The sequence below is a fragment of the Oryzias latipes genome, chromosome 11 (assembly GCF_002234675.1).
Source record: "Oryzias latipes chromosome 11, ASM223467v1".
In the NCBI taxonomy this organism is placed as follows: Eukaryota; Metazoa; Chordata; class Actinopteri; order Beloniformes; family Adrianichthyidae; genus Oryzias; species Oryzias latipes.
The window spans coordinates 27873692-27899058 of NC_019869.2; the positions used below are offsets into that span (position 1 = coordinate 27873692).

A 25367-nucleotide genomic window follows, 5' to 3' on the forward strand; every position below is an offset into this window, starting at 1 on the left:
TATAAAACATTTCCTCATGTTGTGTTTAAATAATCGTATTTATTTTTGCAATGATAGATATCAATATCTTATAAGAAAATTTGTTTGAATTAAAGACTCTGTTTTTTTTTTAAAATAGCTTTCAAACCATGTAACCTTATGATTGCAAATATATGCCAAATTATGGCTCCAGCATACACCATACAAAAATTCTATATTAATTTTTATATTAAAATTCCACAGGTTTGCATATGAAATCTGGTCAATATTTTTAATAGCTCCCAAACCGCCTGCTCCAAAGAGATGAAACCTGTCTCGCGCCACTAGTGCAGCATAGTCTGCGCAGCTGCGGACAAATGGGGGATCCCGCGTTAACCCACTTACCCGCGTCATTCCCGCAAGTGAAGGAAACCTATGAACTTGACAGTAGAAGAGTGTGTTAGCTATGCTCAAGAGGTGTTTTCTTTTTTTTTTTTACTATTTACAGTCCATACGGAGTCTTGTATTCTGTTTGTTCATAAACCGGGAGTGAAAACTCAAACGTACATTGTGTGCTTTTTCTTAACAGCCCTGAGGTGCAATGTACGGGGGCAGTCAGCAGGGGGCGCGGCGGCTATCCCCTCAGACAGCGCCAGGAGGGCGCAGGCGCAGAGATTTGAAGAGAAAACGCCATATTGAATTCCCGTAGGAACAGCTAACACTTCCACAGCTAGCGGTTTGTAGGAGCTGCTATATCGATGCTCCTAAAGCAGTTAGTCGTGACATTCGTCGCTTCTTGTAAGTCTTGTCAGTGTGCGTGACGGCTGTTTAAGGTCCGGTAAACAACGACGGGAACGCTAGCGCCAGGTATTTGTTAGGGGGGGTTACTGGAGAGACGAGTTGAATGGATCCGAGGGTGGCTTGGATTCAGCCCGAACAGAAAGGACCTGCGAACACCTTATGGATGTACGTGTGGGAGACCTCTCAGGGAGGCCGGACGCTCTCCGCTCCGGTGCAGTTCCACAACCAAAACCACAACCAGTGCGTGAACTACGCTGCGGCGGCCGCCGAGAAGAACGGTGCACCGAGCAAGAGCAGCGGCGACGGTGCTGCTACAGCCGGCCGGAGCGGCGGCCATCACGGCTTCACCAACGGCATTAATGCCTCCTGTAAGGACTCCTCCACGCGGACCTCCGATCATCCAGCTGAGGAGAACACTGTGCTCCAGAAGGCGGGTTCCGTCTCTTCGTCGTCTTCCCAGGAGTCCGGGACGGATGTGTTCGCTTCCAGCTGTTTACCCGAGAGGACTATCGGTGCAAACGTGTCTGGAAACTTGAATCAAAACGTCGGAGGCGCCAATATGCTTTTCGGTTTAAACGACGGCGTGGAAAGTAACGGGAACCTGCACCACCTCCCACAGGAGCATCAAACGTTACATCCACAGCAGGTCTGCGCGAGGCGTCTTCGGGGTCCCCCCCCTCACAGCCAGCACCCAGGCCGCAGGAAAAGCGACAACAAGGCCAGCACCTACGGCATGACCTACCTGCTGTCCATCTGCACTCACGGGGGCCACGCCAGCACCATGACCCCATGGAAGACGATGACGTACAGTGCCGGGATCCGTGGGTCAGTATCCACTTGCTGCGCGTGCGCGCGGCGTTTCCCTGTGCTGTTGCAGAGCATCATTACAACACGTGTGTCTGAAATAACCGCGCACTTACCGCTTATGCTCCTAGAGAACGGAGTAGTTTGTCTGGAGTCGCTAGAACAGACAGGAAGTGAGGTCAGTCCGTGCACAGAAATGAGAATTTTCGGCACATGGGACAAAACCCTGCGATGGAATTTACACTATTATTTCCAATCGAGGTTAAACCTATTGTTTAATTTAAGTACTTTTAACGACGCTGAAGTTGGCTTCCGATTCACAGCGTCCGATTCGCGAAGGCACTAAAGAAACATTCCGCTGCATTTTTCGCATTAGATCACCCAAAACCGGGTCCTGTTCAAAAACCGCTGGACCTGGACTGCTCAAACCTGGATTAAATTATACATTAGATACTAAAGAACACATTAAATATAGTTTCTGATTTGTGAAACCTTCCTCTGATTTGTGAAAATCTGAAATAGATTGATGTTTATCGCATTTTACGCCCAGAGTCCACCTTAGACTAGGTCCTGTTCCAAAACCTCAGGACCTGGACTGCTCAAACCTGGATTAAATTATACATTAGATACTAAAGAACACATTAAATATAGTTTCTGATTTGTGAAACCTTCCTCTGATTTGTGAAAATCTGAAATAGATTGATGTTTATCGCATTTTACGCCCAGAGTCCACCTTAGACTAGGTCCTGTTCCAAAACCTCAGGACCTGGACTGCTCAAACCAGGATTAAATTATAATTAAGATAGCAATGAACACAATAAACACTTTCTGATTTGTGAAACCTTCCTCTGATTTGTGAAAATGTGAAATAGGTTGATTTTTATAGCATTTTACGCACTGAGTCTCAAAATCTCAACATACGAAAGAAACTGGGAAACAGATGTCAGATTGGACAGATAGTTATGGTCATGGTTAGCATGTACCCCTGACTTAAGTTTTGTTTTTTTGTGCAATATTTCTTGGTTTGTTTTCTGATTTACTTTAAAGTTCCTGTTATGGTGTTTTCCTTAAAGTTGTCCTTCCCTTGTCCCCATTATCCTTAAATTGCATAAAATTCGATGAAATGATACTATTTCCCACAGCGGTGTTTGAACAGGACCCGGCCTGAAGTGGACTTAGTGCGTAAAATGCGATTAAAAATCAATCTATTTCAGATTTTCACAAATCAGAGGAAGGTTTCACAAATCAGAAACCGTGTTTAATGTGTTCTTTAGTATCTAATGCATAATTTAATCCAGGTTTGAGCAGTCCAGGTCCAGCGGTTTTTGAACAGGACCCGGTTTTAGGGTATTCTTAGTGCGAAAACTGCAGCGGAATGTTTCTTTAGTGCCCTCGCGAATCGGAAGCTGTGAATCGGAAGCCAACTTCAGCGTCGTGTACTTTTACTAGTCTCACTTGCTGGTAACGGGGAACTTTTGAAAGTGTGGGTGCGCATGCGTGTCTGTTATGCCTATTGCGACAGTAAAAGCCACAAACGCATGATGATGAAGATTACAATGAGCACTACAATGATCCTGCTTCTATTTAAAACTACTTTGTATCCATGTTTATGATAACGTTTTTATGATATTACGTTTTTTAAGAAAAGATAGGAACTCTTACCTGAAATATATACATATTTTGCTTTTATTGAAAGTGGAATACTTGTTTTAAAAATTAAAATTGTGCCATACACTAAAAAAAGCTGTTCGCTTTACTTAAAGATGTTATGTCAAGTGGTTCCACGTAAGTCTGTCAAGTAGGTATTAATACAATCGTTTACTTCCAATTTACTCATTTCAGTTATGTACAGCGCTTTAAGTTGGTGCTACTTAGATGGATTGCTTTGTTTTTATATACAACATTCACATTAAACTTGTGTTACAGCCAATATAATGAATATACATTAAGGCTATACAATGTTATTGAGTAAGAATAACTCAGCAGTGCAGTCAAGTTGAACTTTATTGACTTTACTTTTTCCTAAAAAAAATACCTACCAGTATATTTATAAAGCTTGTAAGATGGAAGGGAGAAAAGAAAATGGACAAAATTAGTCATAATATCCCTTTTATTTAGATTGCCAACAAGCAAAATTGTCTTTTCCTTAAAAAATAGTTTACAAAACAGTTAACTGGTCATGCCAGAAAATGCCCCAATGTTCATGCACAATGACCAATGGGGTAACAGCAACAAAATTATTCTTAACAGCACCATCTAGAGTTTGACCACAACATCATCAAAACAGGCTTTTCCATAAAAAACTGTATATAAAGTAGTTAACAGGTACAGCCAATTGGCCGAAAGCAACATAAAAGGTTTTAGGAAAATGCCAAAATCTCCAGCCACAATGACCAATGTCCCGGGCAACAAACACTGTGTGTAGGACATTTGTCCAGCAGCTGGTTCTTCAACATCTGGACTGTAGTTATAAGCTGACGTGACTCCAGCTCCATGAGGACCTTTTGAATATATTCAAAAGTGTAGTTGGGGTCACAGGGCTCCAGACTAACTTTTTTCACTAGGAGCACTGTGGCCCCTAACTGAAAATTTTAGTGGCACAACCAGAAAATTTAGGGGCGCATACCTTAAATCAACATGCTAACCAAATCTACTAATTTCCACTGTATTACTAATAAATACTTTAATAATAGATGCAGAAATTACAATGTGCTGTTTCTAATTCAGTGTCACATTTTATTCTGCACTTTTGAAGATGCAACAAGAAGGTAAACTGACAGCAGCATCGCTGTCATGACAGTACAAATAGTAAAAAAAACAGATGGAAAATTATCTTTGTGACACCAAATAGGTGCAGCCAAGATGCACAATAAGCGTGTTTGAGATCACCCAGGTGAACTCAACGCTGCGCAGATCACCTGGTGTGAGACATATATTTTTGATTTTGCTCCAACATCACCTGTCAATCATCACAAAAATATCGCGAGAAAGGGATGGGAGCAAGGGGCAAACCTACCCGGACACAGCTGGAAATTTAGCCCTGAACTGACTGAAAGCTGCCCTACAGACTACAAAACAATGCATTATGGGACATGTGTCCTGATGGGTTTTTGTAGTTTAGTGATTCTTCTTCTTCCACTTTCGGCTTCTCCCATCAGGGGTCGCCACAGCGAACAAGTCGCATGGTAAATTTGGCAATGTTTTACGCCGGATGCCCTTCCTGACGCAACCTTCTCAAACCGGGCTTGGAACCGGCAGAGGTAGAGAAGGGAACAGGGAGCAGCCCGGAGTCGAACCCAGGTTTCACGGATGGAAGGCGCCGCAAACCAGCCCGAGCTAAACTGGCTCCCTTTTGTAGTTTAGTGATTAATTAAAATAATTTAAAATACCAATTCAATAAAAATACATTACAAAACATTAAAATAATCATAAAATATATAATAACACAGATCACACTAAGGGGGAGAGGAACATTAAAACTAAATTGAATGTTAAGGACAACTCCAATTTCCTGTCCTCCTTCAGTCTTGCTGCAGATTCGCCTTCATCCCCCCCCCCCCGGTCTCCCCAACGATCCAGGCGAGGTGCCGGTTCATGTCAAGCACGTCTATCGTTGCATTTTTCAGTGTGTCTAAAATTAATGTTGTTTTTGCTCGAGCGTGTTTAAAGTTCAAGCCCCGTTAGCTGTCACGCATGTAGGTGTGGGACATTTATTCTCCTCAGCTGACCCGACTCCCGCGGAGCGGTGTGCTGCCGTAACAGACGTGCCGAAATCGATGCGCCACCGTAACCTAAACTTAACCTTCCTCCGGGTCTGTGTGACCCAGAGAAAAGTTCAGCATGGACTGCATGTATGTAGAAAATTACGAGCGAACTTACTCATAGCTCAGACGCACATATCAGGTTGTGATGATTTTTGTCTCCGTTTCCTTCCCACAGATGTTTACACGCGCTCAATTATCTCTAGGCCCCTCCCCCTCCACGCATTTTAGCCACTTACAGTGGCTTTCCCTATGCTTCTCACACGCAGTGGCCGCCTCACAGACGGGCATCACGCAAGTGTGTGCTCGCATTTCATGAGTGTGTGCGCGAGTGTGTGTGTCTGCCTGCGTGCGTGTGCGCTGGCGTCTCATTATTTCATTGATCATTGACGTGCCCCTTCCACGTTTAATGTATAAAAAAATATGGAGGGTGGGGGAGGCAAATTTACTGGTGCGACTGGATGTAAAATTCAATCACACACTCTCAAATTTTGGTCGCAAAATGCGACCAAATGGTCGCAGTCTGGAGCCCTGGGTCAGGAGGGTAGCTCAGGTTAAGGTCGTGCACGAGGCCAAACGGTGGTGCATGAGCATCTTTGAGTTCATGTAGGACTGCAACACCTTCAACGTTGATCCCCATGTCCTCTGGTTACTGAGCAGCATCTCCACCGGATGTTTGATCACATAGATTCCCATCATGATCTGTTCCAGATCTGCACCTGTTTCGTCAGGGTTCTCGCTCTAAAAAACATACAAACAGTGAAAAGTATGCTTTAATAAAATGTTTTTAAAACAACAAATCGTATGAGGAAGTTTTTAATTCCATCAGATTCTGATTTTTTTTTCAATCTTTTAATATTCTTTATGAATTTTTAAAGCTTTGAATTTTCTTTCTGATTTTTTTTTTAAACCTTTGAATTTAAAAACAGAAAAATTTTACGCCCTGAAATTGTATTTTCTATCTTTAATATTTCAGTGTTTTTAATTTCGAGACTCAAAATTTCGATGGTCCACAAATTCGATGAAACAAATTCGGAGGTTAAAAATGCACCTTCGTCCCAGTGACACGGCTGTCTCACCAAAACAACTAATCACTCTGAGAACACCTTGATATCCAGCCAATCACATCGTGACACCAACGTAACGTCAGCGTTTGCTATGTTCTATTGGAGCCCAATATGGTAGCAGAAATTGCTTTATATCTCCTGATTCTCTCCTCATTTACATAGTTTTACTGGTCACAAAAACATGTCACCTTTCTTGAAATTTAAAAAAAAACACTGAAATATTAAAGATAAAAACAATATTTTGGAAAAAAATCAGAAAGAAAATTCAAAGCTTTGAAATTTCAGAATGAATATTAAAAGATTGATAAAATTCAGAATCTGATGGAACAGAAAAATTCCATAATCGTACAGTATCAACTAAATACACATAGCTCATAAAACATACATTTAAAGTTCTAGCTGGAACATTGTTTGTTCTCCGCATTGCTTCCCCTGGGGAAGCGGTCGGCCGCAGACACAGAAGCGCTCTGGGCTTAGTCTAGCAGGGACGCATTGGGTCCCATTTTAGAGTCTTTGGTATGACTCAGCCTGGATTTGAACTCACGACCTTCCAGTTACAGGGTGGACACTCTACCACAAGACCACTGAGCTGGGTACAACTCACCGTAACTGATTCAGCTACAAAATGAATACTTGTACATGCATTGAAAAGCCAAGAGAGCTTTGACCATGTTCCAAATCTCAGGTTATGTTACGTCCCTCTTCAGAGAGGAGGGAGAAATGTGTAACATAAAGAAAATTATGATAACCGGGCGGGGTTAAAGTTGGCCACACAGCCGTTTATTCAGTGACAAATAACAGTCATAGGGGACTAAAAGAGATATAATCAACTCAACACTAAAGGTACAATAAACAATGGGATAACTTAAATTCTCAGGCTTTAAAGCAAGGTGCCAAATTACTCAAAATGCAAACAAAAGACCACAAGAGTAAATGTAACAAAAGGACAAAACCAGAATCAAACTAAGGGGGAAACCAGAAGCTTCACAAGCTAAGGCCAGGCAGACAGCAGGGGCAGGCTGAAGAACGAATTCCCACTCAGGAATGCAGCCGCCCCTGGAGCAGGGGATCCTCGGAGCTTTTAAGCTTCCCTCCAAGCCAGGCGATAAGTAGCAGCCTCAATCAGCTCTGCAGAGGGGCGGAGTCAGCAGCTGTGCAGAAGCTGGACTTCTACAGGAGCTGAGAACACATATGCATACACACATGCACACACGAGACAAGCAGACAACTACCAGGGGTCGTAACAGGTTACCATAATACCATCTCTACAGTAAGTGTATTAGTATAAAAGTGCTGTTCATGTACAAAAAAAAAGGCATAAAATAACTTCCTTTATACTTATACACTAGCTTGGCAGGGTCTTCATTAAGATAGGCTGTAAGGGCTTGGGGGATGCCACTTATTTTTGCAATCGAATTACTCTGCAAAGTACAATGAGAAACAGGCTTTATAAAAATGTTGCTGGCTTAAATGAACATATGCGGGATAAAACAGGATGTTTTACATGTAAAACATATAAAAAATGGACAAAATACACATAAAAACTCAATACATTATTACAAGATTATGAAAACAAGATAGCTGTGTAGGGAAGTATGAGAGACACCTAGCTGAGTACTCTAGGATGATTCACGGTTTACGGTGCAAAGTCTCCACAGAAACGGAGGTATCATTCATTCATTCATCTTCTTTACCGTTTATTCCCTTTCGGGGTCACGGGGTTGCCGGAGCCTATCCCGGCCACTTGGGCGTAGGCAAGGGATGCCCTGGACTGGTCGCCAGTCTGTCGCAGGGTAAAATATCCTCAATCACACATCCATTCGCTCTCACATTCACACCTATGGACAATTTAGAGTTGCCAATCAACCTATGAAGCATGTTTTTGGACGGTGGGAGGAAGCCGGAGATCCCGGAGAAAACCCATGCATACACGGGGAGAACATAAGATAAAAAAAATGCACATTGTTGATGTCTTTTAGACGATTCGGCACTGAAGAGAAGAGATTTGTGTTCCGGCTGGGATGCAGAGGGAGAGCAGTTTAGTTCCCGCTTTGGCTGCTCATGTGTCAAAATGTCCTTGGGTAATGTGCTGAACTACACATTGCTCCTGGTCTGGATAGAATAGAATAGAGTTTATTGTAATTGCCAGCAGCAGTTAAGTTGAAAATGACGATTTCAGAATAGTGAGAAAAAAAATCGGCAGCTGAGAAATATGATTGTGTTTTGGGTTATATCTTTTGCTGGTTACAAATTGTGGGATTTGGTTCTCAATTTATGAATTATGATTCGTAGCTTTGGTTTTTTTTGCGGTTTTACGGTTTTGATGTGCAATACATTAGGTGCTGAATTGACACCATAGCAAATTCAGCACAGGGTTTTGCTGCTGTGCTAAAGAAAACGACACATTTGGGATAGAAAGTAAAACACTTCATTGATGATGTGAAATGTCAAAAGACTTGCATTAAAAGTCAATGAAGGAGTTATTCTTCTTGACCGCGACTCCTGCTGCTTCATCGTCTTCTCTGTGGAGAAGACGGGGTTTCTGAATTTAATTCAAACCTTAGACCCCAGATATGTGCTGTATTGTTTATCCTTTAGAAAATGGTGCTACTCTCAAGGTGAATGTTTGTCTCCTTTTAGTCTAGACTACAAAGTGTGACTTAAACACAGCTGGGACTTTATGTAAGTAAGTAACCTCATTATTTTGGACAAAAATTATATAAAACAAATTATATAAACAACATAAGTCAAAAGGGAGTGAGAAGAAGAAATATCTTATACTTAACTTTGATTCCAAGAGTGTGTTCATTTATTTATTATTCATCCCAGAAATGGGGGTTACATTTGTCTTGCGTTTGATTAAATAAAGCAAAATTTGCTTTAAGTTGTCTGCCATGTGTACTTATTGCTTTCCTTAAGTGTGTGTGTGGAGGGGGATTGGAAATCCATTTAAAAAATAATAATACAGATTTTACTTTTAGGCCATATCGCCCAGCCCTACGACTTAGTCATTGCCAGCATGGTTTCCGTCCCTCCTGTTCAACTATGACTGCACTGCTGCTTCTAACAGAGCACACACAGTGAGGTCAATAAGTGTTTGATCACCCTGTAATTTAGCAAGTTCTCCCTCTTAGAAAACATGGAGGGGTCTAAAATGTTCATCATAGGTGCATTTCCACAGTGAGAGACAGAATCTGAAGAAACATTCAGAAATCACATTGTACGATCTTTTTATAACAAATTATTTGTACATTACTGTGACAAATAAGTATTTGATCACTTGAGTTAAACAACTTTAATATTTGGTACAGAAGCCTTTGTTAATAATTCCAGAGGTCAAAGGGTTCCTGTAGTTCTTCACTTGGTTTCTACACACTGCAGCAGGGATTTTGGCCCATTCCTCCATACAGATCTTCTCTAGATCTGTCAGGGTTCGGGGCTGTCGCTGAGCAACACAGAGTTTCTGCTCCCTCCAAAGATTCTATATTGGATTTAGGTCTGGAGACTGGCTAGGCCACTCCAGAACTTTGATATGCTTCTTACGGAGCCACTCCTTGGTTTTCTTGGCTGTGTGCTTCGGGTCATTGTCATTCTGAAAGACCCAGCCACGACCCATCTTCAACGCTCTGAGGTAAGGAGGTTTTTGCCCAATATCTCACAATACAGAGCCCCGTTCATCCTCTCCTTAATACAGTCCTGTCCCCTGGGCAGAAAAACACCCCCAGAGCATGATGCTTCCACCCCCCTGTTCTTCACTGTAGGTATGGTGTTCTTGGGATGATGCTCCTCCTTCTTCCTCCTCCAAACACGGTGAATGGAGTTGAGACCAAAAAGTTCTATTTTGGTCTCATCTGACCACAAGACTTTCTCCCATGACTCCTCTGGATCATCAAGATGGTCATTGGCAAACTTCAGACGGGCCTTGACATGGGCTGACTTCAGCAGGGGAACCTTCCGTGCGATCCATGATTTTAAACCATGACGTTTTAATGTTTTACTTATAGTAGCCTTGGAAACGGTGGTCCCAGCTCTCTTCAGGTCATTGACCAGCTCCTCCCATGTAGTCCTGGGCTGATGCTTCACCTTCCTTAGAATCATCGATACCCCACCAGGTGAGATCTTGCGAGGGGCCCCAGTCCGAGGGACATTGACAGTCATCATTAGCCTCTTCCATTTTCTGACAATTGCTCCAACAGTTATTTTTTTCTCACCAAGCTGCTTGGTAATTGCCCTGTAGCCACTTCCAGCTTTATGTAGGTCTACAAATTTGTCTCTTGTGTCTTTTGACAGCTCTTTGGTTTTGCCCATGTTGGTAGTAAGACTTCTGACTGATTGGGGGGGGGGGGGGGGGGGGCACAGGTGCCTTTATGCAGGCTAACCACCTCAAACAGGTGCCACTAATTTAGAATCATGAGCAGAGTGGAGTTGGACTATTTAAAAGCAGAAAAGCAGGTCTTAGCTGGTCAATCTGATTATCAAGTGATCAAATACTTATTTGTCACAGTAATATACAAATAAATTGTTTAAAAAATTGTACTACGTGATTTCTGAATGTTTCTTCACCTATGATGAAAATTTTAGACCCCTCCATGTTTTCTAAGTGGGAGAACTTGCTAAATCACAGGGTGATCAAATACTTATTGACTTCACTGTATGTGCATCCTAAAAGAAGTCCTGCTCCCACCTGCCAGAAAGGGGCCAAAAGAAAAAAACTGAAGATTTCTATTTTGAACCTGAAAAAACCTGAAAGTGAAAATGTAAGTTCTGAAACTTTTAAACCAGAAAATGTGAAAATGAAAATAATCAAGGTTATATTGGACTTGCTTGAATCTTTTCATTTCACTTTTGTTTTTATTTTGAGTTTCAACACCATTATTTTAGCTTTCGGTTTTAAGTGGTTGCGTCATGGTTTTCAAAACCTTTGACCATATAGGGCGCCGTAGGTCTTTGACAAATGCAGTCACAACTGATGCTGAAATGATTGTGGGTGACGTAATAAATGGTAAATGGGTAAATGGCGTATACTTGTATAGCGCCTTTCTTCCTACAAGGACAAAGCGCTTTACAGTCACAGACCCATTCACCCAGTCACACACACATTCACACACACATTCATACACTGATGGCGGCTCCGCTGCCAAACACAGGCGCCTGCCTACCACCAGAGGCAAGGTGGGGTTCAGTGTCTTGCCCAAGGACACTTCGACTCATGGGCGTGCAAGGCGGGAATCGAACCTGCAATCTTATGATCATGGGTCGATCGCCCTACCGCTGCACCACGGCCCCCCCGCCCCGTAATACAGTTTACACCTGGCAGCTCTGCAGTGAAAAACGAATGAAGAATGACAGAGGAGTAAAAAAGTTAATCAACTTTATAAACCTGTTGAATATTTGGTGAAATATCTTTAGCTTTAAAAAAATTATATCTAGATGAACTTTTTAAAAGTTTTCCTCTTATGGAACCATCTTGGTCCCAACCCTCCAGCTAATGGTACTCCGTTCCACTAACAAGACCCTTAATCTTTCATATTATCTAGAACTATATAATAGTTTTATGGCATTAATAGAACTAGAAACTAAAGCTAGAAAACAGCAGCTATAACAGAAACATCTGGTATGACTTTTCCATTATGAGGATTCATTGACTCCATGGCCAGGCCCAATCACAGGGCGCATTTGCACAGCGCTCACCTAGACCAGGACAGCAATGGGTACACTCCTCAACTGTTGGGCTATAGGGCGGGGCCCCAGCAACTCTCCAGATCAAGCCGATAGACTTACAAATAAGAGATCCTCATAAGGGAGAACTGGAGTTAGGGAAAAATAAAAAAGTGAAAAGAAATGCCAGCAAAATACAGCAAAAACATTTGAAATAAAATAAGCAATGGTATGTAGGCTAAACGGTTGTAAAAATTACAATAGTCAAAATGCCACATCATATCATATATATGTCATAAAATAAGTCAAATAAAAAAAATAATAGGTGAATGGATAAATGAAGGTTTCTGAAAGTGTCAGAAGCTGGCAAGACTGTTGGTGATGACTTAAACACAGAGGAAGGTCTTTGAAGGTCACAGTTTATTTCAGTAAAGTTGCAGTAGAAGCAAAGGTTTATTGCATCATTTGAGATTTTATTTGAAAACCTGCAGTAACTATGAATATTCTGTGTGTTCATTAAACTGGTTCTTTGGCTAATTGATTTGTTAGAGAGGAACATTATTTGTCTATTATTTGTGACAATCTGGCATTGCAGTACAATACAATAAGTAGCTAATTGAAATCATTTTTTTAAGTAATGGGTTTGTGGAATTTTTTCTGGAGAAGAAATCAACGGTTAAATTCAAATTTCCAAATTCCAATTAATTTTATTTATATAGCACCTTTCATGACAAGAAATACAGCTCAATGTGCTGTACATAAAAACAAAAACAAATGCAATAAGATAAAATAAAATACATTAAATTAGCCCCGCACAATAAAATACACAAAGACAAACACCAGTGGAAAATATATCAATAAAATAAAGAGAAATCAGAAGGCGCCGTCCGCCCTGTCCTCCTATTGGCAGGGGTGTCAGTATAGACCCAAACACCCCAGCCGAGGGGGAGAAAACACTCGTAAACAGTCGAATTTGAAATAAAATAAATGTGTTAAGATATCATAAAAAGTATACAAGTAAAATTCTAGATTAAAAAGATATGTATATGATAAAATGTCATAAAATACTAGAATAAAAATTCTAGATTAATCAAATAAAATGATGTGATAAAACATCATAAAACGTAAAAAGAATGAAGAATAAATATATATGTGATAAAATATCATAAAATAAAAGAGTAAAAATAGTAGATTAAACAAGTAAAATGCTAAAAGGATGTAATAAAACATCATAAAAAATAAAAAGACATAAAATCTAATTAAAAGCTAATTTAAAAAGGTGTGTCTTTAATTTCTTTTTAAAAACCTCCACATCCTCAGGTAGACTGTTCCACAGACGAGGCATCGCCGTGGTTCTTTGTCCTGACCCTGGGGACTTTCAGCAGGCCTGCACCTGAGGACCTAAGGACTCTAGGAGGTTCATACGTTAAAAGCAAGTCTGATATTAAAGAAGGACTAAGAGCATGGACACTCTTAAAAACTATTAAAAGAATTTTAAAATCAACCCTGAAGCTGACAGGGAGCCAGTGCAGAGATTTTAAGATCGGTGTAATGTGCTCCCTCTTCCTAGTTCTCGTTAAAAGGCGTGCAGCAGAGTTCTGGACTAGCTGCAGGCGATTGATAGTGGTTTTCTTGACACCAGAAAGGAGGGCATTACAGTAATCTAATCTTGATGTAATAAAAGCATGGATTAATATTTCAGCACTGGCTCTAAAAGAGAAAGAGTTTCACTCGGGTGATATTCCTTAGATGGCAGGGCTCCAGACGAACTTTTTTCCCTGGGAGCACTGTGGCCCCCAACTGGAAATTTTAGGGGCACAACCAGAAAATTTAGGGGCGCATACCGTAAATCAACATGCTAACCAAATCTATTAATTTCCAATGTATTACTAATACCGTAATTTCCGGACTACAAGCCGCTACTTTTTCCTGCGCTTACAGCCCTGCGGCTTATTCAGTGACGCGGCTAATTTATGGATTTAATTAGCGGCCGCCATGTACGTACTTTCGACCTCAGTGAATAGTTTGAATTCTCTATCTAACACCAAGCACGAGGTATTTTCATTCAACACACCTCTTAGCAGCCAAACAGCATGGCCTTGACTTCAGGTCTTAGACACTTCAGTCATGGTTCAACAAAACGAAACACGCATGCCCGGCCGCATCCCAGAATCCTTTGGGGCCATTAGACCCAACGTGCACGTGATCGCCGCTACATTATGATGAAGCTTTCAAGTTAAAAGCAATCGTTAAAAGCAGCGTAAAAAAGTCCACCGTCACCAACGGGTTTGGAAAAGCCGGTTTGCTGCGTGACGGAGAGAACAGCGCATGGAGTGAATTTACACTCCATTTACGGTTTCTAAGGAAACCGTAAAAGCGGAATTTTGCTTTGAAAAACTCACAGCCTCCGTGTGAGCTGGAGACAGCTTCTCCTGCTGATTGAGCTGCGGGGCCGATGGCAGTCTGAAGGCTCCCACACGTAACAACGCACCCGCCCCTCATACACTAAACGTACAGTATTAAGTCCGATTGCTTTGCACAGAAACGATTTGCTCCATCCACCGGCGCAACGGGGACGAAGTGCTCCTCCTTGAAGCCGCCCTGGCCAGAGGTGTCGGAGTAGATAGGAAGGGGAGACAAGGAGCGCGCGGGGCGGGAGCGGAGCGCAGAGGCTTCTGAATTCTGCCGCACGCGCCGCACTGAGGCGCGCGCTTTTCAGTCGCCGCTGCTTTATTTTACCGTTGTGTTTTCTAACCAGTCCTGTTACTCCCATAACGCTGCCGCGACACAAGCGGAAGGAGAGCTGTACCCGTTCACCCCTCCATGCACTGCTGATACTTGCTAATTCTTAAACACGTACAACAGAATGGCGAGCCGGGCGTTGGCCCCGCCTTTAGCCCCTAAGACTCATGGGAAATGTGGAATCGCGGATGTAAATTTCCTCATTATAACTGAGGGATGTAATGTTGATTATATGGTTACTGTTTGTAATTTTATGTGTGATACCTAGATTGTCAATAAGTAAAAAAAAAAATGAAATAAAAACACCATAACTGAGGGACTTGTGAACAGAATATAGCTCCATGCTGTTTGACAGATGTCGATACACTCAAATACGTGACCCAGAGGCAAAACTGGCACCACCCACAATGTGCTAATGAACTACACTCACTCTGGGATGCTGGCCGTGATCTGTCAGGATGACAATATCGCCTAACACATGCGCGGCTTGTACTCTGACGCGGCTTGTGTATGTATAAAACTAATTAAACATGTGAAAATGGGTGGGTGCGGCTTGTAATCGGGTGCGCTTTGTAGTCCGGAATTTACGGTAAATACTTTAATAATAGATGCAGAAATTACAATGTGCTGTTTCTAATTCAGTGTCACATTTTATTCTGCACTTTTGAAGATGCAACAAGGCAAAATGACAGCAGCATCACTGTCATGACAGTACAAATAGTAAAAAAAACAGATGGAAAATTATCTTTGTGACACCAAATAGGTGCAGCCAAGATGCACAATAAGCGTGTTTGAGATCACCCAGGTGAACTCAACGCTGCGCAGATCACCTGGTGTGTGACATATATTTTTGTTTTTGCTCCAACATCACCTGTCAATCATCACAAAAATATCGCGAGAAAGGGGTGGGAGCAAGGGGCAAACCTACCCGGACACAGCTGGAAACTGAACTGACTGAAATCTGCCCTACAGACTACAAAACAATGCATTATGGGACATGTGTCCTGAAGGTTTTTTGTAGTTGAGTGATTAATTAAAATAATTTAAAATACCAATTGATTAAAAATAGGCTACATACATGACAAGACATTAAAATAATCATAAAATATATAATAACACAGATCACACTAAGGGGGAGAGGAACATTAAAACTAAATTGAATGTTAAGGACAACTCCAATTTCCTGTTCTCCTTCAGTCTTGCTGTAGATTCATCTCACAGCCCCCCCTTTCTGGTCTCCCCAACGATCCAGGCGAGGTGCCGGTTCATCTCAAGCACGTCTATCGTTGCATTTTCCCCACGTATTTTCAGTGTGTCTAAAACTAATGTTGTTTTTGCTCGAGCGTGTTTAAAGTTCAAGCCCCGTTAGCTGTCACGCATGTAGGTGTTGGACATGTATTCTCCTCAGCTGACCCGACTCCCGCGGAGTGGTGTGCTGCCGTAACAGACGTGCAGAAACCGTTTGATGCACCGCCGTAACCTAAACTAAAACTTAACCTTCCTCCGGGTCTGTGTGACCCAGAGAAAAGTTCAGCACAAACTGCATGTATTTAAAAAATTTCGAGCGAATAAATACGTTCTAAAAAGGAAAGTAAGGAACTCCTTAATGTGGGGGTTTCCTGCTTTCAAGCCCTGTCATTGTCACGCCCCCAAGAGTCATTTACCCCACTGTGATTGGTTGGTCAGCTCCGCGCACGACAATGTAAAAGTGTCATTCATACAAGCTGGCGGGCCGCAGTAATATTAAAATTTCACATTAAGGCGGGGGCCGCAAAATATCATCTTGGGGGCCGCAAATAGCCCGCGGGCCGCAAGTTTGAGACCCCTGCTGTAGACTCTGGCACTGGTACACCAGCCGCAGGTCGGAAGAACGAATCAATAGTTTGCTTGCTCATAGCTCAGACGCACATCAGGTTGTGATGATATTTGTCTCTGTTTCCTTCCCACAGATGTTTACGCGCGATCGATTATCTCTAGGCCCCTCCCCCTCCACGCATTTTAGCCATTTACAGTGGCTTTCCCTATTCTTCTCACACGCAGTGGCCGCCTCACACACAGGTATCACGCGAGTGTGTGCTCGCGTTTAATGAGTATGTGCGCGAGTGTGTGTGTCTGCCTGTGTGCGTGTGCGCTGGCGTCTCATTATTTCATTGATCATTGACGTGCCCCTTCCATGTTTAATGTGTAAAAAAATAGAAAGGGTGGGGGAGGCAAATTTACTGGTCGCACATGTGCGAATGGATGTAAAATTCAGTCGCACACTCTCAAATTTTGGTCGCAAAATGCGACCATTTGGTCGCAGTCTGGGGCCCTGGATGGTAAAATGCAGATTTAGTTGGTTGATTCACATGTTGGTCAAAGCTAAGATCTGCAACTAAAATCACACCGAGCTTCCTTACTGTGTCACGTGTAGTCATAGAAATGGTTGACAGATAAAATTGGACCCTATCTCTCTCAGCTTCAGAACCGATTACCAAGACTTCAGGCTTCGTGTCCTGGTTGAGCTGCAAAAAGTTCTCTCCCATCCACATTTTAATGTCTAAAATACAGTTTAAAAGGCTGTCCATGGGTCCAGTGTGATTTCCAATGCAAATCTGATCTGTATCTATGGATCTGCAGGGCAACCTGGTCCGGTGTGACCTCTGATCAGAAGATTGCAGGTTTAATTCCCGCCTTGCCCGCCCATACGTCTAAGTGTGTTTGGGCATGACACTAAACTCTACCTTTTTTCCTATGGGAGGTTGTCGCCAGTGTTTGGCAGCGGAGCCGCCAATAGTGGGTGAATGGGACTGTTACTGTAAAGGTAGAAAAGCGCTATAAGAGTATTTATCATTTACAATCTATTAGGCCTGCATAGGGGTGTTGACGATAACCTCATCACCGCGCATCACTGCACAATCCTCTTTTTTTTTTTTAAAGTTCTGCATATGGTGCGGGATTTAAACTATTATAAACACAAACATCTTTGCTAATAATTTACTTTTTCTGCGAGTCCTGTGTTCAAATCTCAAGGGCTTCTGGAGGAATTTCCATTGTATTAATTTCCATTACAAGCTGCGTGCGTTTGTGTTGGGGGTTTGCAAGACGGCCACGGTGATCAAAAATCCCACACCGCCACAAATCTAGGCCTGCACAATAAATTGCAAATTTATTGTTATCGCGATATCAAGCTGTGCAATATGTATTTCGCAAAACCTGCAAAAATTGCAATAAATGGTTAGCTTAAATGTGCTAAAACAATCTTACAGCAGCTTAAAGTATCTAACAAATCGAAGAAATCCCTTTAATGCATTTGACCAATCGGATGGACGCCTTCACGTTGTTAACCAATCCGATTGAACCTTTTTATTTTAGATGTTTGCCTCCCATGTAGACGATGGTCATTTGGAGTATAATTTTTAAACTGTTGCAGTGAAATGGAAATGATGTTTTCTGTTGTCTTGTTGTTGTTCATGTACAGCAAGTTGTCATGGCAATATTGATCACTAATATCACAAGTCTTCCTCATGTGGTACAGCCCTAAAAGGCAGAGCATGGGGAAATTCTTCATTGCTTAATCCTCTGAGCTTTCAACCTACATTTTTACAGAATGCATGTTTCACAGACTGAATTTATAAAAGCAGGATGTGTTTGCTTGTGTGCAGGGGAATGTAAAGGTGGTTGTTTCTTCTCACAGTTTATAGTGGTCATGGCTACAAGCATCCAACCCCACCTTTAAATGATCCGCCTGCGTGTTCAGGGTTTGTCTTTCAGTTGAGCTCAGATGGATCAGTGGTAACTTTTACAGTCATTTTAATTGTTATATTTCAGATTACATGAAGAAGTGATGGACTTCTACAAGTACATGTCACCGCGGCCAGAAGAGGCTGCCATGAGGAAGGAGGTGGTGAAGCGGATAGAAACCATCATCAAGGAGCAGTGGCCCTCTGCTGATGTAAGACACTTGCTTCTGGAGATTAGTGTCCCACAGAGAGGAACCCATACGTTTCAATGACACATTTGTACAGATTTTACTAGGATTACATTTGGAAATGTTGTCAGCATTACTTTATAAGAAGAAATCTGAAATTTAAGGCTTTCAGCAGCGTTGCCCTAAACTTATGTGTAAAAGAAAATAAGTCTGACAGTGTTACGCCGCTTTTGATGTCTAGGGTTACGTCAAGGGGCATAACATAAAGTAAAGGTTTTGGCTACCAAATTTAAATGAACAAAAACACCAAACAAATGTCTCCATAAAAATATAACATTTATTTACAAATAATGAACAACAAACAATAACTAAAAGTGAAGCAAAAAGGCTTCCGGGTGAACCAAGGCCAAAATAACAAACATAACCCCCCCTAACTGAAATCTTGTAATCTTACCTGTAAATGAAAGAAAAGGGAAATCAAAGAGGAAACACTAACCTCCCCGGACTAACAGAAACAGGAGAAAACAAGTACTAAAGAAAATGGCAGTTCACCCCTACAGCTTCACTTAACATAACTATAAACCAAAAGATTAAACAGAGTGGACACAAAACCACAAACTACAAAGAAAGCTTGAACCCAGAACAGCTATGAAGGATGTAGATACAGTAAGGACCATAAATATTTGGACAGATACACATTTTTTCTAATTTAGTTTCTGTACGTTACCACAGTGAATTTGAAATAAAACTACTCAGATGCCATTGAAGTGCAGACTTTCAGCTTTATTCCATGGGTTGAACAAAAAGATTGCATCAAAATGTGAAAAACTCAAGCATTTTTAAACACAATCCCTTCATTTCATGGGCTCATCAATAATTGGACAAATGAAATGACTGAAAAAAAAATGGTCATTACTAATATTTGGTTGAAAATCTTTGTTGGCAATGAGCCTGAAGTCTTGAACTCATGGACATCACCAGATGCTGGGTTTTCTCCTTCTGGATGCTCTGCCAGGCCTTTACTGCAGCGGCAAACAGTTGCTGTTCGTTTGTGGGCCTTTCTGTCTGAAGTTTAGTCTTCAACAAGTGAAATGCTGCTCAGTTGGGTTAAGATCAGGTGACTGACTTGGCCATTCAAGAATATTCCACTTCTTTGCTTTAATAAACTCCTGAGTTGCTTTGGCTGTATGTTTTGGGTCGTTGTCCATCTGGATTATGAAACGCCGTCCAATCAGTTTGGCTGCATTCACCTGGATCTGTGCAGACAGTCTGTCTCTGAACACCTCAGAATTCATTGGGCTGCTTCTCTCCTGTGTCACGTCATCAATAAACACTAGTGTCCCAGTGCCACTAGCAGCCATGCACGCCCAGACCATCACACTGCCTCCACCGTGTTCTACTGATGATGTAGTGTGCTTTGGATCAGGAGCTTCTCCACGCCTTCTCCAGACTTTTCTCTTGCCATCATTCTGGTAGAGGTTGATTTTGGTTTAGTCCAAAGAATGTTTTTCCAGAACTGTGCTGGCTTTTTTAGATGCTTTTTAGAAAAGTCCAAACCCTCTGGATCTACTTTCATGCATTCTTCTTTTGATGGTAGACTTGGATATTGATCCGCCTACCTCCTGGAGAGTGTTGTTCACTTGGTTAGCTGTTGTGAACGGGTTCCTCTTCACCATGGAAATGATTCTCCCATCATCCACCACTGTTGTCTTCCGTGGACGTCCAGGTCTTTTTGTGTTGCTGAGTTCACCAGAGCTTTCTTTCTTTCTCAGGATGGACCACACTGTTGATGTTGCCACTCCTAATACTGTAGCAATTTCTGGTTTCATGTTTTTTTTTCTGTTTTCTCAGCTTAATGATGGCTCCTTTCACCTGCATGGAGAGCTCCTTTGACCGCACGTTTTCTGTTCACAGCAGAATCTTCCAAATGCAGCACGAGTCCTCTAATCAACTCCAGGCCTTTTATCTGCTTCACTCATAATGACATGACAAGGGAATTACCCACACCTGCCCATGCAATAGCATGGAAGTCAATTGTCCATTTACTGATGAGCCCATGAAATGAAGGTATTGTGTTTAAAAAATGCTTTAGTTTTTCACATTTTTATACAATCTTTTTGTTCAACCCATGGAATAAAAGCTGAAAGTCTGCTCTTCAATGGCATCTGAGTTGTTTTAATTAGAATTCACTGTGGTATTGTACAGAAACTAAATTAGAAAGAATGTGTCTCTGTCCAAATATTTATGGTCCTGATTGAATGGTTATTATTTTCTATGTAAGAATAGAAAGTTGTTTATTAAAGAGTAGCTAAGTTCATTCATTTTCTTCCGTTTATTCCCTTTTCGGGGTCACGGGGCTGCTGGAGCCTATCCCAACCTTTTGTGGGTGAAGCAGGGACACATAGGAACTAAGTTAATAATTTAATTGCTCTGTTTTTGTAGTTATTAGAATTACAATCACAGAGCCGGATCTCTTGTGTCTGCCAACTAACAATGAATAAAAATGATTTCTGTCTGTTTTCAGTTTTTAGATGGTGAAAGCTGTTTAAAATGAAGTCTCTGATTTGTTTTCCTTAATAAATTCTTGATTTATTAAACTGAAGAAATGGAGAAGCTCCTTTTTGTCTTCTGCAGGATTCCTAAATGACTTCCTTAGCAGCAGGTGGTGGCTCTGTCTAAACTACAGCCTGGTCTACACCTTCTGCCTTGTGTTTGATAATAATGTCCAACATTGTTTTATTAGGTCCAAATTTTTGGTAGCTTCAGCACCGGACTGTACCTCCCAACAAGGTAAAGCTGCACTTTTGTGAAGGCAGGACGTTTAAGCTTTTGACTTTTTGTATAACTGTCTTGTTTTTGCCCTCAGTGACATCGATCTTGTCGTGTTTGGGAAGTGGGAGCGACCCCCGTTACAGGAGCTGGAACAAGCTCTCCGGAAGCACAATGTGGCAGAACCGTTTTCCATTAAGGTTCTGGACAAGGCCACAGTGAGTGCAGGCAGCAATCCTGCTCTATCTGCATCTGTTTGATTGTTTTAACCCTTAAAATAAGTTCTGTAGTAAATTAAAGAACTGACTAAATTTAGGCAACTAACATTTTGAAGCAAATTTATCGAGTTATGCAAATAAGTATTACTATCATAGACAATTAAAGCTGAGTTTTGGCTTAAGTAAGTACATTTAGCTCCATACAAAGGATCCATTTACAGCGACGGCTGAGCCGCTAGAGAAGCTTTTTGCTGTTTCTAGTCAGCTTTTACCCATTCCTTCCCTCTTCAACTACAGTTCTTCAGTGAATGTTCTTGTAAGCACAAAACCCTCTCATCACAATCACAGTTGTGGCTGTGGTGCAGCGGTAGGGCAGTCGACCCATTATCGTAAGTTTGCAGGTTCGATTCCAGCTTTGCACGCCCATGTGTCGAAGTGTCCTTGGGCAAGACACTGAACCCCACCTTGCCTCTGGTGGTAGACAGGCGCCTGTGTTTGGCAGCGGAGCGGCCACCAGTGTGAGTGAATGTGTGTGTGACTGGGTGAATGGGTCTGTTACTGGGCCTTCGAAAGACGGTAAAAAGGGCTATATAAGTATACGCCATTTACCATTCGTGATCACATTCATAATCACAACCAGAACCCCTGTTCCTTGTGTCTAAGTTCACAACGGTACTCTTTACTTATCTTTCAGGTGCCAATCATCAAGCTGACTGACCAGGAGACCGAGGTGAAGGTTGACATCAGTTTCAACGTGGAGACCGGAGTCAAGGCAGCCAGCTTCATAAAAGACTATGTGAAGGTGAGACAGCATCAGATTTTCTTACCCAAAGCACAAAATAAGATAAAACTTTATTCATCCCACAATGGGGAAAGTCTTTTATCTCCAGCAGCAAAAAAAGACATTCAGAAGTACAAACAGAAAATAACTAAGTAAAAAAACAGCAGAAGAGACCATAGAAGAATAAAAAAACAATGACAACAACAGTCTACAAAATAAGTAAAATGAGTGAATGAAAAAACAAAATAAAACACCAAACACCCGAGGGTCTGTGGAGTGTCACTGTAACACGGTGTTGTACAGTCTGATGGCTGTGGGGGGGGATGACCTGTGGTAGCTTCTTCTTGCACTGTGGGGGCAACAGTCTGGGCCTGAAGGAGCTGGTCAGCGCCTCTACAGTTTGGTGCAGGGGGTGGGAGGGGGTATCCATGATGGATGTCAGCTTAGCTAACATCCTCCTGTCTGCCACCTCCTCCATGGACTCCAGTGAGCAGCCCAGGACAGAGCCGGCCTCCTTAACCAGTTTGTTAAGTCTCCTCATGTCTCTGCCTGCACTGCCCCCCGCCCAGCACACAACTCCATAAAGGACCACTGAGGCCCCCACAGTGTAATAAAAGGTCCTCAGCAGCTGTCTGCACACGCCGAACGACCTCAGTCTCCTCAGCAGGTGAAGGTGACTCTGACCCCTCCTGTACAGAGCATCCGTGTTATTGGACCAGTCCAGTCTGTTGTTCAGGTGAACACCCAGGTATTTAAATGTGTCCACGACCTCAATGTCTGAACCCTGGATGGTCACCGGTGAGTGTGATGGTGAGGACCTCCTGAAGTCCAGGATCAGCTCCTTTGTCTTGCTGGTGTTAAGCAGCAGGTGGTTAACTTCACACCAGCTAACAAAGTCAGAGATGACCCCCCTGTACTCCTGCTCATCCCCCCCTGATACACAGCCCACAATGGCACTGTCCTCTGAGAACTTCTGCAGATGACAGTGGTGGAGTCGTGGATGAAGTCTGATGTGTACAGGGTGAACAGGAATGGGGAGAGCACAGTCCCTTGAGGTGCCCCCGTGCTGCAGACCCCCACATCAGACACACAGTCACGCAGCCTCACAAACTGTGGCCTGTCTGTGAGGTAGTTGATGGTCCAGGCAGTGAGATGTTGGTCCACACCTGCAACCTCCAGCTTCCTCCTCAGCAGTGATGGCTGGATGGTGTTGAAAGCACCGGAGAAATAAAAAAACATGACTCTCACAGTGCTCCCAGGGGCCTCCAGGTGAGACAGGGCCCGATGCTGCAGGTAGATGATGGCGTCATCCACCCCGATGCCTGGTCGATATGCAAACTGCAGCGGGTCCAGTGCTGAGCTCACCTGAGTGCGGAGATGGCTGAGGATGATCCTCTCCATAGCCTTCATCAGGTGGGAAGTCAAGGCGACAGGTCTGAAGTGGTTCGGTTCCGTAGGACGAGGTACCTTTGGAACCGGAACCAGGCAGGAAGTCCTCCAGAGGACTGGTACCTTCTCCAGTCTGAGGCTCATATCATCACCACACAGAGCTGGTCTGCACACTCCCTGAGGAGCCTGGAGGTGATGTTGTCAGGGCCTGTAGCCTTCCTGGCCTTTGTTCTCCTCAACTCCTTCTTAACCTGATTCAGGGTGAGGCAGAAGAGGCTTGGAGGGTGGGTGGGCGGTGGCTGGTCTGGTGCTGTGAGTCTTTGGGGGGGTTCCTTTGCTTCTGTTGGAAGAAGGGGAGAGTGATTGCTTGGTGCTGAGATGATAACAGCTGGAGCTAGGAGGAGACGCCTGAGATGGAAATTTGTGCAGGGGGGGCCGTGTGGGTGGAGACTGGGGGCTGGGCAGAATCAAATCTGTTAAAGAACAGATTCAGTTCATTTATCCAGGCTTGGTCACCTGTGACCTGGCGACCATTTCCAGCCTCAGCATGTCCTGAGATGCGTTTCAGACCCCTCCACACATCACGGATGTTGTTCTGTTCCAGGCGCTGCTCCAGCTTCTTCCTGTAGCGTCTTTGCACTTCCTGATGTTGTATTTCAGGTCCCTCTGTACTCTGCGTAGCTCCTCCTTGTCCCCAGAGAGAAAAGCCCGCTTCTTTTCATTTAGGAGGGTCTTCAGATCAGGAGTGACCCAGGGCTTGTTGTTGGAAAAACACTGCACTGATTTTGTTGGCACTGCGTTTTCCACACAAAAATTCACATAGTAACCTAATAACAGAATAACATAAATTATATATTTACAGTGGGGCAAAAAAGAATTTAGTCAGCCAACGATTGTGTAAGTTCTCCAACTTAAAAAGATGAAAAAGGTCTGTAATTTTCATCATAGATATACCTCAACAATAAGAGAAGAAATGAGAAAAAACAATCCAGAAAAATCACATTGTTTGATTTTTTTATATAATTTATTTGTGAATTCTGTTAGAAAATAAATATTTGATCACCTACAGGTAGTTACAGGTCTGAGAGAGAGGATCCTCTGTCCTTCACTGGCTACCTGTATTAATAGCTCCTGTTTAATAGATAAATAGATTGAAACCTTTATTTCACCTCGCAAAGCATTAAGAACAATTTCTTATTTACAATGTTGGCATGAAAATGTTAGAAACAATTAAAGTAGAGGCAAGAAAACAACAAACATGTTTTAGACATATTTATTATAAATTACCGTAATTTCCGGGCTAAAGAGCACACCTGATTACAAGCCGCATCCTCCCAATTTAATGAGGATTGACCACTTTTTTCATACACATTTGTATACAAGCCGCAGGTTGTGGCAATTCAACAGATGCATCACTGATTACCTTGGCCCGAATACTAAGAGACCACAGTAGTCTCAGTGAGGGAGGAGTATCCAGTAGTTTAGCCTATTTATTTGAACACACCCACA

The 25367-nt window shown here is 42.5% G+C and overlaps 1 protein-coding gene across 3 annotated transcripts in view; it reads left to right on the top strand.

Annotated features, from left to right (window-relative positions):
- The first annotated feature begins 242 nt into the window (after positions 1–242).
- Positions 243–25367, top strand: part of papd7 (poly(A) RNA polymerase D7, non-canonical) — a 41155-nt gene continuing 16030 nt past the window's right edge. For all 3 annotated transcript variants that reach the window (XR_002874203.1, XM_023960302.1, XM_023960303.1), the window contains exons 1-5: positions 243–1584; positions 18602–18725; positions 21445–21491; positions 21568–21688; positions 22383–22490. Coding sequence is in view for 2 of the 3 variants with exons in the window: in XM_023960302.1 (XP_023816070.1) it covers positions 863–1584; positions 18602–18725; positions 21445–21491; positions 21568–21688; positions 22383–22490 (1122 nt within the window). In the remaining variant the exon portion in view is untranslated. The remainder of the gene's footprint in view (positions 1585–18601; positions 18726–21444; positions 21492–21567; positions 21689–22382; positions 22491–25367) is intronic.